Source organism: Schistocerca piceifrons, chromosome 1 (assembly GCF_021461385.2).
Source record: "Schistocerca piceifrons isolate TAMUIC-IGC-003096 chromosome 1, iqSchPice1.1, whole genome shotgun sequence".
Lineage (NCBI taxonomy): Eukaryota > Metazoa > Arthropoda > Insecta > Orthoptera > Acrididae > Schistocerca > Schistocerca piceifrons.
This window is the reverse complement of record NC_060138.1, coordinates 421,551,096-421,567,712: the sequence shown is the minus strand read 5'-3', so window position 1 is coordinate 421,567,712 and position 16,617 is coordinate 421,551,096. Positions and strand designations below refer to the sequence as shown.

Below are 16,617 nucleotides of genomic sequence, written 5' to 3'. Positions count from 1 at the left end.
ATCTGAGGCAATTTGTCGTTATGAAGCATTGCATAGTCTTTCTAATGCCTTTGACACATTTTACTGTTGGCAGACGCTTGGATGAGCAATATGTGTTGTCGTTGCATATGGCGCATTTCCTTTGCAATTGAAGTTATTTTCGTTTTTTTTTTCTCTCGTTTATGTTTTATTGTTGAAGTGTTATTCTGCAGTAGTGGGATACAGTAATATCCTTTGTTAGAGTATCTGTTTTTACCAGTCAAAATTACAAAAATTTAACTGAAAACTAAAACAATGAAAAATTCCAGGAATTCTAAAAAATTCCCGGGTTTTTCCCTGATCGTATACACCCTCTATTATGATTTTGTGTTGAATATCCCCCATTTCTCTTTCATCCTCTTCTAATATCCATTCTCTTGTAGGTATCTTATGGGTAAAGGAAACTACCTTTCCTATGTATGGGCCTAACAGCTGTTCATTATGTACTGGACTGTGACCTGTTCCAGAACATTCTCCGTAACTATCATAGGGTAATGTGTTGTTTCCTCTACTCTTCTTTGATTTCCCTGTGTTTTGTTGTTTTCAATACTAGCCCCCAATTTAGGGGCAAACACTAGTGAAGATATATTGGGGTTTTGACACACTTTATTATGTTGAAGGTAGGGAATGTTTTGCCCACTCGTAGATGTATCCTTATTTCTGCTTTTTCTTCATACTTGGCAAAGATTAGTATTTTCTTTCTTAACAAACTTGTTTGGGAATCTTTTATGATCCATGCTATTAGTTCTCCTGATATTCTCTGGCATATGTTAATTGCTTTTAATCCCTCAACAAAAGTTAACAAAACACTTATCATCATCCACCTCTATACCACACTTCCTTTTGTACTTAATATGGTAATCTTTGTACCAATATTTTGACTAAATAGGAATTCTCTATAGGTTTATCTAAATGTTTAGAACAAGTTCTGTGCAATTCTGCATACTTCTTAAAACTTTCCCAAGAGTTATTACAGTATTTTGGGCCTAATAAGTCAGCCAATTTCTCTTGTGTGCTAGTAGACCAATATTTTCCCAACATTTTTCAATAAAATCTTCACAAGATAAAAAATCCTCAGAATGAGCAGTAACCCATTCTGCTGCATCATCTATCAAATAGCTCAAGGAAAAATCTCTATTTTTGCTGTCCTCCCAGGTTTTTGGTAAATATCTAGAAAATTCTCTTGAAAAATATGTGGGGTCAACTTCTCTATCAGGTATGAATTTTGGAAATTGCTTTGATAAACTCAAATTACTTCCCAGCTGTAACTCCTCTAATAAATTACTCAATACCCGCTGTTATTTACACCTGCCTTCTTATGGATTTACTGCTTAGCACTCTCAATAGCCTCCCATAGTTTCCTTAGTTCTTTTCACGCTCTTCAGCATCTCCCTTAGAGTATTAGTATTAAGTGATTTTACTTTCTCTTGTACAGTAGAAAATTCATATAATCATTCTTCCAAATTAGATATCATTTCAGCTGTGTTAACTATTTCTCTAAATTCTTTGCATTGTTCTAAAACAGTTACACACTTTTTCACCTCTGAGGCTTGCTCTTTAATCTAGTTGAGCTCTCTAATGGCAATTCTTTGAATTGCACTTTTATGTCCTCGCGAACTGAATCGCATTGGTTCTTGATCTCATCCCTCCGCTCCTGCGGCAACTGTGTGAAAGTATTTGCAGTGTTTGTTAATTTAGCTACTATTTCCTGTATGATGAGTTTTGTTATGTCTAATTTTAGTTCTTTTATTTTATCTGCTTTGACAGAAAGTTCATTACATTTAAACACCAGTGTCAGATTGTTCCATCCTAGTGGCAGACATTTTCTTATTTGTTGATTATACTTTGTCAAATGATTTCTTGAAATTAGAAACCTGTAACCATTCTGGAGCCTCTGCAGTCATTTTTCTAGTAGAGGCTGGCACACAAAGCAAAATATTCTCATAGGTAACCTCTATTATTCTAATAGATTGTTAGTGCACAGTTTTCTTGAACATGATAACACTGCGTCACTGTCTAGATGAAAAGTTTTCAAAGAGTATTTCTGTATTTTCTGAAGAGCACACCTTTTCCGATTAACTGCACGCTCTCGCCGTGTAGCCAATGCAGCGAGTGTACGTGGCGATGATTTGTTCCATCTGGCACAGCCAATGACGAACACAGTGATAGATGGAATTCACTGTGTGGTGTAGCAGCACCCTTGCAGGGTTGCTCAGCTGCTACTGCGTCTCCACAGATTTCAGGATTTGGAATTTTCTTCTCCGAACCCGCCAAAAAATTCTTCTTCTCCAGACCCACGGAGATACACTCCTGGAAATGGAAAAAAGAACACATTGACACCGGTGTGTCAGACCCACCATACTTGCTCCGGACACTGCGAGAGGGCTGTACAAGCAATGATCACACGCACGGCACAGCGGACACACCAGGAACCGCGGTGTTGGCTGTCGAATGGCGCTAGCTGCGCAGCATTTGTGCACCGCCGCCGTCAGTGTCAGCCAGTTTGCCGTGGCATACGGAGCTCCATCGCAGTCTTTAACACTGGTAGCATGCCGCGACAGCGTGGACGTGAACCGTATGTGCAGTTGACGGACTTTGAGTGAGGGCGTATAGTGGGCATGCGGGAGGCCGGGTGGACGTACCGCCGAATTGCTCAACACGTGGGGCGTGAGGTCTCCACAGTACATCGATGTTGTCGCCAGTTGTCGGCGGAAGGTGCACGTGCCCGTCGACCTGGGACCGGACCGCAGCGACGCACGGATGCACGCCAAGACCGTAGGATCCTACGCAGTACCGTAGGGGACCGCACCGCCACTTCCCAGCAAATTAGGGACACTGTTGCTCCTGGGGTATCGGCGAGGACCATTCGCAACCGTCTCCATGAAGCTGGGCTACGGTCCCGCACACCGTTAGGCCGTCTACCGCTCACGCCCCAACATTGTGCAGCCCGCCTCCAGTGGTGTCGCGACAGGCGTGAATGGAGGGACGAATGGAGACGTGTCGTCTTCAGCGATGAGAGTCGCTTCTGCCTTGGTGCCAATGATGGTCGTATGCGTGTTTGGCGCCGTGCAGGTGAGCGCCACAATCAGGACTGCATACGACCGAGGCACACAGGGCCAACACCCGGCATCATGGTGTGGGGAGCGATCTCCTACACTGGCCGTACACCACTAGTGATCGTCGAGGGGACACTGAATAGTGCACGGTACATCCAAACCGTCATCGAACCCATCGTTCTACCATTCCTAGACCGGCAAGGGAACTTGCTGTTCCAACAGGACAATGCACGTCCGCATGTATCCCGTGCCACCCAACGTGCTCTAGAAGGTGTAAGTCAACTACCCTGGCCAGCAAGATCTCCGGATCTGTCCCCCATTGAGCATGTTTGGGACTGGATGAAGCGTCGTCTCATGCGGTCTGCACGTCCAGCACGAACGCTGGTCCAACTGAGGCGCCAGGTGGAAATGGCATGGCAAGCCGTTCCACAGGACTACATCCAGCATCTCTACGATCGTCTCCATGGGAGAATAGCAGCCTGCATTGCTGCGAAAGGTGGATATACACTGTACTAGTGCCGACATTGTGCATGCTCTGTTGCCTGTGTCTATGTGCCTGTGGTTCTGTCAGTGTGATCATGTGATGTATCTGACCCCAGGAATGTGTCAATAAAGTTTCCCCATCCTGGGACAATGAATTCACGGTGCTCTTATTTCAATTTCCAGGAGTATATTACCCTGTCGTACTTAAAACATTATTTTATTTACTTGTCGGTGTTGTTTACTTGATGCATAACAAGTACGGTTTGTCTTCAGATTTCATGAATTGTTCCGATATCTCCTTTCGCTTTCTTCAGAATGGTTCATTACTTAGTCTTACATCCGTTCACTTGTAGTTTTTGTTTAACCCTTGTGGCTCGTAGAAATGCCTTATCACTCATTGAATTTAAGATTTTGTAAATTTATAGTTCTTTATTTTCTTTGTTTTTCTCCAATGCTCCGTGTCCTGTACACTGGGAGTCAAATGAAGAGTTTTTTCTTGTTGAGTTAGGATTTTACGTAGCTGCTGGGTCGCTCCTTGTAGTTGACGTTGAGTCAGAACACACTACTGGCCATTAAAATTGCTACACCATGAAGATGACATGCTACAGATGCGAAATTTAACCGTCAGGAAGAACATGCTGTGATATGCAAATGATTAGCTTTTCAGAGCATTCACACAAAGTTAGCGCCAGTGGGGACACCTACAACGTGCTGACGTGAGGAAAGTTTCTCATATACAAATAGCAGTTGACCGGCGTTGCCTGGTGAAACGTTGTTGTGATGCCTCGTGTAAGGAGAAGAAATGCGTACCATCACGTTTCTGACTTTGATAAAGGTCGGATTGTAGCTTATCGCAATTGCGGTTTATCATATCGCGACATTGCTGCTCGCGTTGGTCGAGATCCAATGACTGTTAGCAGATTATTGAATCGGTGGGTTCAGGAGGGTAATACGGAACGACGTGCTGGATCCCAATGGCCTCGTATCACTAGCAGTTGAGATGACAGGGATCTTATCCGCACGGCTGTAATGGATCGTGCAGCTGCGTCTCGATCCCTGAGTCAACAGATGGGGATGTTTGCAAGGCAACAACCATCTGCACAAACAGTTCGTCAACGTTTGCAGCAGCATGGACTATCAGCTCGGAGACCACGGCTACAGTTACCCTTGACGCTGCATCACAGGCAGGAGCGCCTGCGATGGTGTACTCAACGATGAACCTGGGTGCACTAATGGCAAAACGTCATTTTTTCAGATGAATGCAGGTTATGTTTACAGCATCATGATGCTCGCATCCGTGTTTGGTGACATTGTGGTGAATGCACATTGGAAGCGTGCATTCGTCATTGCCATACTGGCGTATCACCTGGCGTGATGGTATGGGGTGCCATTGGTTACACATCTCGGTCACCTCTTGTTCGCATTGGCGGCACTTTGAACAGTGGATGTTACATTTCAGATGTGTTACGACCCGTGGCTCTACCCTTCATTCAATCCCTGCGAAGCCCTACATTTCAGCAGGATAATGCACGACTGCATGTTGCAGGTCCTGTACGAGCCTTTCTGGATTCATAAAATGTTCGACTGCTGCTCGGGCCAGCACATTCTCCAGATCTCTCACCAATTGAAAACGTCTGGTCAATGGTGGCCGAGCAACTGGCTCGTCACAATACGCTAGTCCCTACTCTTGATGAGCTGTGGTATCATGTTGAAGCTGCATGGGCAGCTGTACCTGTACACACCATCCAAGCTCTGTTTGACTCAATGCCCAGGCATATCAAGGCCCTTATTATGGCCAGAGGTGGTTGTTCTGAGTACTGATTTCTCAAGATCTATGCACCCAAATTGTGTGAAAATGTAATCACATTTCAGTTCTAGTATAATATATTTGTCTAATGAATACCCATTTATCATCTGCATTTCTTCTTGGTGTAGCAATTTCAATGGCCAGCAGTGTACTTAGTGAGCTCTGTCACCTGACATAATATCTGACATATTTACATTTTTTTCCCTCCAAATCCTGTGCCATACTTGATTTTTGTAAAGTAGAGGGCCTGCTAATCAGTGGCTCTGGAATCCCATGTACAGCCAAGTTAAGACTTGATTTCTTAATGTTCTGCAGCTGTTATTGGATCAAAAGAAGATAACTTATATCACGAAAAGGCATGTCCACTGCTTTCCTTTTACAAATATATATGGCCGTGACTGGGTGTACAGACCATTGGGGTGACTTGTGAATTAGAGCAGAACATGACTTTTCATACTACATACATCTCACCATGATATCCAGGATTACAATATATTTCATTTGTCACAAAAGAATTTTGTCTTTTGTTTTCATTCTTGGATGTGGTTGTTCCTTAAAAGTCAAGCTATGTAAAAGGCCCCGCCCAGAGGGGTTGCTTTTTCGTATTTCACACCTCCCATTTAATGTCTGAACATACAAAAACAAACACCCATGGACAGCATATGTTCTGTGACCTTCTCCTTACTTATTACTTTGCATAAACCTTTTCACTGATGGGAGGTTAAAAACTTGCCTTTCTTCCTTCCATGGTCAGAAATGCATTTGAATTTATAATGTGTAAATATGTAGTGAGTGAGATTCAGAATGAGAATAAAGTCACAGTTTTAATTACCAATAAAAGCTACAGAAAAGAAAGGAAGAATAAGTTTTCCATCAGTTAACTATTGCGTCCCTGAGTAAGATGCTGACTACCTTCCTCTTCCATATGTAATCATACTGCACCTTCTTTTTATGTGTTTCTTCTTTAGTACTGATTAAAATCGACTTTGGAGCTGCAAGGTGTTGGAAATATCGTATCCCTTGAGTAAAATGCTGACTGCCTTCCTCTTCATTACATTGTCATACTGCAGCTTCTTACTTGCTTCTTATTTAGTACCAACTAAACAAGACTTTGGAGATGGAAGCTGATAGTCATTAATGGCTTTATTTCCCAGGTACTAACAAGAGAAAGATCTTACTCAATACAGATAATAATTTATGAATTACAGACTAAAATATTTTATTACACATTATGTACTCAAGTCATATAATGCCTTTCTCTGATAACAAAATGTTAATTATCATTTTCTTTTTACAAAAAATAACATGGGAAACTAATTAAATATTACATCAATATGTAATGATGTTCTTGGGAGTCAATTTGAAGTGTGACAGCATGAGAGTAAGTACATACATCAAAATAGCAAAACCTCACCAGTCTTACATTTAATGCTTACTAACAACTAAGAGTATGTGTGTGTTGGTGATGTTTGTATGTCTTTTCAGTATCCAGCCCCCAGTTGAAGTAATGTGTCCCTAAGCTTTTTGAATCAAGAATAAACTAGCCTGATTTCAAAACCTGTAATGTAACAGTGGAGGCTAAAAGATGATTCTTCAAAGTCTGGCAGTACACAAAGACACTACTGCAGGCTGAGAAACTCTATGCATTTCCACAAACGAATTTTACCAAGGTTGAATCCATTTACAAGCAAATAACTATCTGACAGATGCCATTTCATAGACATCTGAGACATAAAAGTGCGAGATGGCACAGTGGTTAGCACACTGGACTCACATCCAAGAGGACAATGTTCATACCTTTGTCTGGCCATCCTAATTTAGGTTTCCCATGATTTCCCTAAATCGCTTCAGGCAAATGTTGGGATGGTTTCTTTGAGAGAGCATAGCCGTCTTCCTTCCCCATCTTTCCCTAAGCTTATGGGACCGATTACCTTGCTGTTTGGTCCCCTCCGCCAAATCAACCAACCAACTAAAAATTGTAATATTCTTCAGAAGTATTATATTAAATAGGGAGCATCTTATTTAGGAACTAGAGAGTTAAATGTTGACACATTAAATGGAAAAGTTACAGATGCTGCTGCATGAGGAGGAAACCAGGAGGAGGAAGTAATACGCAGTAGCAGATGAGCTTCAAACTCTTAATCGGGCTAATAAAGTATTGTATGAAAGAAGGTAGTAAATCTGGTTGATAATTTATACATAGAAATAAATTAGAGTGAAATGATGTAACTGTTCTGATGGAGTAAATAAAAATAAAACAAAATGATGATCTGAGTGAGGTGACAAAATTAAAATGGGTGGACAGGTGGAGCATGTGCTCTCCTTTTGGGTATATGTCAAGTTGCTGTTGGTTAGGTAATAGCAATAACTGTGTCCAGTGCCAATAAATTATCAGGCAGTAATATTCTTTTTGTCTGAATGGATTACTTTTCTAGTCTGAGAAGACCTAGTGATTAACAAAGGATGCAATTAGTTACCATTTTGTCCAACTTTCTTGTTTGGTAGGCTGCCAAGCACTGAATCCATAGAAGCTGGCAGACTGTGTGACCAGTATTTGGAGTTTGGGCAATGCCAATGTCAGCTGCACTAAGTAAGCCCTATAGCACAGTAAGCTCTTTGTCTACCAAACAGAATACTTCTCTGCTTTGTGCATACCCTTCTGTTAGTGATCAACGAGAGGTGGACAAATAGCAACAAGTTAATTATGCATTCTATGTTTCACCAGCACTGTGTATTGCAGTGATGTGGAATGTATTAGGCAGTAAAATAAATTTTAGTCAACAGTAGCAGACTGCTAGTTATTTACAGTCGAGCTCACATAAATTTAGTTATAAAATCAGTTTTTTGTGTTAAGTATTTAATTATTTTTCATTATATAAACCAGATGTTTGAATAAAAATTCTTTTATAGAATAGTAGTTAGCTGCTCATAAGAGACATTTCTTCAGATTCTTTCATATTAAACTTTGCTATCCATTAAGCATTGTATATGATTATGTAGGTGATCCAAATTTGTGTTTGCAACTTTATTATTTGCCCATTTCTGAGTATACAGTAAACACCTATATCATAGACAAAGTTGATCCCTTCAGTCTTAAACCGTTTGTGATTCTTGCTAGCTTTTATAATTTTAAAATTATCAACAAGTCCAGGGGATGACTTTTTGTGACACAAGGACTTCTTCCAAAGGCTTACCATAGGAACAAAATTGTGAGTAAAAGGGAAAAATAATGGTACAACCTAAGAAAATGTGAAAGTAATCTCTCCCCTATACAGTTTTCTGAATAACTGAAATTCACAGAGCGGACTGTAGATGCTCTAGAGATTAAACAACAGCTACACTGTACCCCAGCAGGTTACTTTTATTGCAATCTCTGTCTTTGTCGAGTTTCCCTGACTTTTTGTGTCAGTTCACCAACTGAATGGTAATGTTATGATAGAGCTTTGAGTAATATCTGGACATGAACTGAGAATGTTCCAACAAGCAGTTCTTCTCATGAAGAAAAATTTCTTATTAGTGATGGGGACAAACAACTTTCTTGATTCAACCTATTAACTTATGGAGCAGTAATATTTACACCCTACTGCATGTATGGTCATTTTATCTACAGTTGCTGTAGCTGAAATTTTCATTTTGTACTGTTACCTGTAGACAATCTTTCATGTACTACCATTATTGCAAGTGGCTCTATCAGCAACATTATAAAAAACAACATCTCTGTATGGAGGTGGGGGAGTTTCCAATCCACTATTATCCCACAAGCAAGTTGACTCTTCCTGCATAGGTTCAAGTGCTGAAGTCTGTGATAATCGGTGTTGGGATGTGATACTGCTCTGCATTAACCTACATTGGCGACATTTAATTTTTCTCAGCAGTATTACCGTTATTGAAATTACAATTCCGATTTGTAAACCAATAAGGAAGGCCCAAAATGATGGTATTTCCTCAAAGACCTGAATATTGAGAAAATTGCTTTTCTTTCTGGTGGAATTTTCACATTCACAAATTTTATTAGAATCAACAACACCCTCATTATGTTCAATAGCCCAAAAGTTCCTAAGGTCTTCGAATGCATCATCAGTTGTGTCTTCCACAGCTGACACAATTTTCTGAAATTTATCTTTAGTGTGAAGTATCTTTTGCTTCTCATCACTTCTGCAAACTGCTGTATGCTTTATCATTTGCATTGTAAACCACTGTTGAAGACTATTTGTCTCTTCATTACATCTCAGCGGATTTCTGAAACAAACAAGGACTCATGTCAGCATACACACAAAAACACACACACACACACACACACACACACACACACACACACACACACAGAGAGAGAGAGAGAGAGAGAGAGAGAGAGAGAGAGTGCATTTTCTTACCCTGAAATGTCAACTAATTCCAAATTATGTAGCTGGTGGAATACATTCTCATTCAGAACAGAGAGCTGATTATTCTTCAAACTTAAAATCTGGAGATTTTCCATATTAGAAAGAGCATTCACTGCAATGCTCTCTATGTCACAATGACTCAAGTCAAGAACCTTGAAAAATAAAGTGATTAATTAGTACCATTGTATTAAAATCATTTTTACTATATAGCAAAGATTAAAATTATGGGGTTGGAAAATGGCAGCCAAAACACACTAAGGCCAGTTGAAATGACTCTTCTCATTGAAATAATATATGGTGATCTAAATTTACATCTATACTCTGCGAACCACTTTGAGGTGCTGCCAGAAGATACATCCGACTTTTATCACTTATTAGGACTTTTTCCATTCCATTCACGTATGGAGTGTAGGAAGAAAGAATGTTTAAATGCCTCTGTTCATGTTGTAATTAATCTAATCTTGTCCTTGATAGGAGCAACATGTAGGGGGAGTTGTAATATGTTCTTAGAGTCATCATCATTTAAAGCTGGTTCCTGAAACTTTGTTAGTAGATTTTCTCGGGACTATCTTCAAGAGTCTGCCATTACAGTTCTTTCATCATCTCTGTGTGACACTCTCCTGTAAATCAGACAAATTTGTGACCATTTGTGTTGCCCTTCTTTGTATACATTCAATATCCCCTGCTTGTCACATATGGCACAGGTCCCACACACTTGAGCAATATTATAGGATGGTTCACACAAGTGATGTATCAGCAATCTCTTTTGTAGACTGATTGCATTTCCCTAGTATTTTGTCAATAAACTGAAGTGTGCTACTTGCTTTACCCACAACTGATCCTATGTGATCAACCAATTTCATGTCCATGCTACTGTTACACTCAGGTATGAGCTTACAGAGTCCAGTTCACTGATATTATTTTCATAGCACACTATTTTTTGTTTTGTTTTGTTATGTGAGTTGGTGAAATGATAAAGTGAATAGGAACAGATATGTGTATGGAACACCGTTTGATCTGGAGTTGCGGGGCGGGCAAGGAAAAAAATTCCAGTTTCTTCTAGATTTCCTGGTCAAAAATGCACGTTTTCCTGGATGGAAAGACAATTTTACCGTGTCAAGTGATAGTATGGTTTTCCTCGCAACTCAATCGCATGAATGGTAAAGTTTTTATACACTGGTGCAGAACTCCTGGTACTTTATGAATCGAAACCTAGGGGGGATAGAAAGCATTTTGAGAAGATCTTTGATGCGCAGCAGCATGTACACTGCATTTTTCGTATTATGAAAGTATAAATACGAATTCCATCAAACACAGCTCGTACAGTTTCCAAAGCACTGAAATTGAGATGGCGATGCACTGTTGTCAATGAATTATGAATTACAGCTCATGTCACGTGATCTTACCAGCCAGTGACCGCTGATATTCAGAGCATAGGACATGTGATGTAGTCAGCCAATAGCAATGTCATTCTAGAATGGAGAGCAGCTACAAAGATGTGTGCGTCGTGCGTTCTGCGCGTAAGAGAGAGAGAGAGAGAGAGAGAGAGAGAGAGAGAGAGAGAGACACGTTGCGACCCTGCCAATTTCCTTCCGTCAGTTCACGCACTGAGAGCTGATGGCGTGCTGGCATAAAAATCGTTCCGCAGTGAACTTTAATAACTGCATTCTAGGTAACGAGAATCCTTATGCGCCTGCATACACAACCTTCCACATAGAATTGATTATTATTACTTTATTACTAGATCTGTGTCGTTTACCAGCCATGACTGGACAGACTGCATCAAGATTAATTAGATATATACATTTAAAAAAATATTCACAAAATTAAGACATTTATACTTAATAGAAACAATATTTGTTTGTCCATTCACTTTGGTCACTATTGAAGAATTCACCAATGGAGTACAATGGGCGTTCTTTCAGGTCCTGTGCTACTCTCCTTCTGAATGTTCCTAGTGGCACGGACTGCACTTCTTAAGGCAGTGAGTTGAACATCTTTAGGGCAACCACTGGAAAGCTGTCTTGCGTTCCCGTCAGTCGACACCTGGGTATTTTGATGGTCCTCTTTTTATGGGTATTGTGATTGTGTATATTTTGCCTCATGCTGAACATCAGCACATTCCTCAAACTCGGGAACTATCAAGAATGGGGTTCCACAAGGGTCGGTCTTGGGCCCTTTGTTGTTCTTAATATATCTTAATGACTTGTCATTCTATATTCATGAAGAAAATGGCTCTGAGCATTATGGGACTTAACAGCTTTGGTCATCAGTCCCCTAGAACTTAGAACTACTTAAACCTAACTAACCTAAGGACATCACACACATCCATGCCCGAGGCAGGATTCGAACCTGCGACCGTAGCAGTCGCGCGGTTGTGGACTGAGCACCTAGAACTGCTCGGCCACTATATTCATGAAGAGGCAAAGTTAGTTCTCTTTGCTGATGATACAAGTATAGTAATCACACCTGACAAACAAGAATTAACTGATGAAATTGTCAATAATGTCTTTCAGAAAATTACTACGTGGTTCCTTGTAAACGGACTCTCACTGAATTTTGATAAGACACAGTACATACAGTTTCGTGCAGTAAATGGTATGACGCCATTAATAAATATAGACCTTAATCAGAAGCATATAGCTAAGGTAGAATATTCAAAATTTTTAGGTGTGTCCACTGATGAGAGATTAAACTGGAAGAAACACATTGATGATCTGCTGAAACGTTTGAGTTCAGCTACTTATGCAATAAGGGTCATTGCAAATTTTGGTGATAAACATCTTAGTAAATTAGCTTACTACACCTATTTTCGCTCATTGCTTGCATAATGGCATCATATTTTGGGGTAATTCATCATTGAGAAATAAAGTATTTATTGCACAAAAGCGTGTAATCAGAATAATAGCTGGAGTCCACCCAAGATCTTCCTGCAGACATTTATTTAAGGATCTAGGGATATTCACAGTAGCTTCTCAGTATATATACTCTCTTATGAAATTTGTTATTAACAACCAAACCCAATTCAAAAGTAATAGCAGTGTGCATAACTACAATACTAGGAGAAAGGATGATCTTCACTATTCAAGATTAAATCTAACTTTGGCACAGAAAGGGGTGAATTATACTGCCACTAAAGTCTTTGGTCACTTACCAAATAGTATCAAAAGTCTGACAGATAACCAACAAGTATTTAAGAAGAAATTAAAAGAATTTCTGAATGACAACTCCTTCTACTCCACAGAGGAATTTTTAGATATAAATTAAGAAAAAAAGAACAAAAAAACCAAACAAAAAAATTATAAAAAATTAAAAAAAACAAAAATGTTGTTATATTAACTTATTATGATGTTAAATTAACTTAATTATGTCATGTATTGGAAAATTTGACTCGTTCCACATCATTACGAAATATCGTATTCATGATCCATGGAACTAGTATTAATCTAATCTAATCTCTAATCTGGTTTTCTTTCACGCTGATGAGACATAAAAACACATACTGGCTGAAGACTGTCATAATTCCTAACTGCTTGAATATAGGCTTGCAGTGTTCCTCTCTTTTGCTTGATGTGATTATTCTGAGAGCTTTTTTTCTATAGACTTAGCACATCCTTACAACCTGCAGAATGTCTCCATAACAGTAGGCCATAATTGATGTGGCTATGGAATAGGGCATAATATACTGTTACGAGATATTGGTCACTCAATACACCTTTTAACCTCCTCAGAAGGTATATCACACGGGAGAGCTTGGAGCACACGTACACTGTGTGTTCGTTCATTGTTAGTTTCCTGTCTATCATGAAGCCCAACAGTTTGACAGCCCCCATATTATCATGGCATCCGATGTTGTTAAGGGTGCATATCAGATGTTGTGTTTTTTCTTCATTCATTTTCATTTCATTTTTGATGAACCATTCTTTAATGTTTTGGAAGAGTTCATATGTTTCTTGAAGCGATTCTGCAGCAGTTCTTCCTTTGGGAAAAAGGGTGGTGTCATCAGCAGACTTTAACATATTGTTGTTATAATCCATTTCATTGACATAAATAAGGATGTTGAACTCAATCACAACATTCCCAATCGTATAAAATATCGAGATAAATAATTTCTCTACATATATTTTAAGTTCTAAATGGCTGAAGACGACAGACTCTGAAAGTAAAACAGCTCTAAAGAAAAACATAAAACACCAGGAAAACCACTGTATGTGGTAACAAGATATATATGCAAAACTTTAAGCTGTTTTCAGGTTTGTAAAAACTTTCTTAAAAACTCTAATTTACGGTATATATACGTAAGAAATAACGAATATTTTTCCTATTGTATAACAGAAAGCAAATGAAACCCCAGCGATGATGCTGAAACCTCAACGAAACGTCTCTGGGTGATAGCACAAAAAGAAACAATCGTGTTTTGCTCAAGGCGGATCCCTTCCAAAAGACCAGTTTATTTGTAAAGCAAACACAGGCGGAAGAGCTTCAATCTCACGATGATACACACACTATTTTGCCAGTAATCATGATTAGCTTCATTCTTTCTTTAAATACTAACAATGTTTAATGTTCCGTCTTTTGAGCGACAACAATTTGTTTGGTTAATCAAATGAATTTTTGCATTGCTTCCATTAGGCACCCACAGTGATCGAATACATTTAAGGCAGTTTCAAGTTTTAAAAATTTGTGACCGTAAAGATATCAGAAACAGATCGTTTAATGTGTTACTAAAAACTAATTTTCTTTCGTTGTGCAATCTGCTATGGCTTTATAGTATGTGTACTTAACTGAACGAAATGTTTTATGATGAAACTGGCACTGTTACAAGGTCAAAGATGGCAGCTACTGCCTACAGCTGCTGGCATAGTCACACAAATAAGGTCATAAGCAGCAGTAACTGGTACTTTACTTCACAACATGAAATCCACACCATAGTCTTCGCTGTCCTACGTAGATGAATCAGACTCGGCAAGATTTATGATGAATGTTTCCATAAACTTGTCCCGGCAAAGTTTCCATAAACTTGTTCCTGCAAAGTTCGCTGTTGTAACCTTCATCTTGCAGTTTTCCCGCGTGTCTTACGCAAGCTGCCCATGCAGATGTAGAGATGCTGTCTATTGGCTCATGTGTAAGTCTTTTAACATCTGCAATTTTGAATGTATTGTTCTTTTCCGCAATATATGTTTTCACCTGAGACCATACCAGATCCGCTGGGTTGTAATGGCAATGATATGGCGGTAATCTAACGATTCGTCTATCTCATAAACTCTGTATGCAGACTTGTGTTGATTGAAAAGAACCAGCAGTTCCGTTCTGGTATGCGACGGGCTATGAAGTACGGTATTCCGTTAGATAACAGCCATGCAATAATGTCTGCCTTTTTGGACTTCGTATTTGGAGCTTTCTTCACTTGCATTGAGTGGATGCTCGCATTGTCCATGACTATAACTAAAGACGCAGTAATATGTGGCAATAATTGTTGTGTAAACCACCTTTTGAAGACGCTGTACGTCATTTCAGAGTGGCAATCTTCAGAATTCTTAGCTTTTGACACCTTAAAAATCAGCTTACCCTGGGGAATATAGCCAGTATCTGCTGATCCGACATGAAGCACTATAATTCGTTACCCTTACCAAGAGGAACTTTTAATCCACCATACTCGTCGCTCATTTTCCAGCACATAGTCCTTGTTCTGATTAATGAAAGTTTCATCTAAGTAATAAATTCGAGATATGCCAGCTTCTCTCATCTCCTGCATTGTTCTCAAAAACAGAGTCCTTGCAGCTACAATATCGCTTCGTTCCATTAATGATTTCCTACCATCGTTCGTTTTCTGACACGTGAACCCCATGTCTTTCAGTATCCTCAAAATGGTCCATTTGCTTCCGTTAAAATTTTCAGCTTCTTTCATACGAGAAACTAGTTTCTCTGCTGTTGGATACTCGCTTTCAGCATACGTGCTGAACACTATGTGCCGCAAAACGTTTTTCATGAAATCGTTTAACTCACCCACTTCTTTTTTTGGATAGTGTTGCCCCCCGGTGGTTTGAGAACAGCTGAGCTGCAGGCTTTGATAAACGTGTTATCTTCGCTGGATATTCTCTGAAGGGACCTCAAACCAACACCACAGGCTTCAGCTGTCTGCTCCTGGCATTTGGTAAGGACGCGACCCGCACCTTGTGCCGGCGTGGATTCAGCGGAAGATTGTCTCTTAAAGTGTTGGTACACACGGAACACTATTCCTCTTGCCTATTTGTGTAGCACTTGGTGTGATTGCTTACCATCACTCATAATGAACACTATGAAGGTAGTCATCACTCAGCACACAAATGTGCTAGTTAAATTTTAAATAATGTCATGAATGTGTGGTTTTCTGGGCGCAAAATTATGCTAAGTGGCTGCTCCTCAAAGTGTTATGACAGTGTGATTTAAGAAATTCATCACACATGTCATAGGTAACATAATTCATCTTGCGTAAAAGGAAATTTACATTCGAAGTACTGCTTTTCAAACCACCATTTGCAATATCGTGAACTATCAGAAATTAAACAGTTGTGACGTCACACCCAAATGAAAGTACTTTGTTGTTATGAAGTATTGCATAGTCTTTTTACTAAAGCCTTTGACCCATTTTGCTGTAGGCAGACGTTTGTGTGAGCACTGTGTTTCGTTGTTGAAAATGGAGCATTTTTCTTGCAACTTAAGTTTCTCTCATTTGTTTTATTGTTGCAGTATTATTCTGCAGTAGCTGGCTAAAGTAAAATTCTTTTTTAGAGTATCAGTTCTTACCAGCCAAAATTACAAAAATTTAACTGAAAATTAAAACAATGAAATATTCCCAGAATTCTAAAAAATTCCCAGGCTTATCCTACAT

At 39.5% G+C, this 16,617-nt stretch overlaps 1 protein-coding gene across 1 annotated transcript in view; it reads right to left on the bottom strand.

Annotated features, from left to right (window-relative positions):
- Positions 1-6,587: 6,587 nt before the first annotated feature.
- Positions 6,588-16,617, bottom strand: part of LOC124789745 (decorin-like) — a 35,752-nt gene continuing 25,722 nt past the window's right edge. The window contains exons 3-4 of the mRNA XM_047257202.1: positions 9,738-9,898; positions 6,588-9,603 (exon numbers count right to left, since the gene is read on the bottom strand). Of these exons, the coding sequence (XP_047113158.1) occupies positions 9,024-9,603; positions 9,738-9,898 (741 nt within the window). The 3' untranslated portion in view covers positions 6,588-9,023. The remainder of the gene's footprint in view (positions 9,604-9,737; positions 9,899-16,617) is intronic.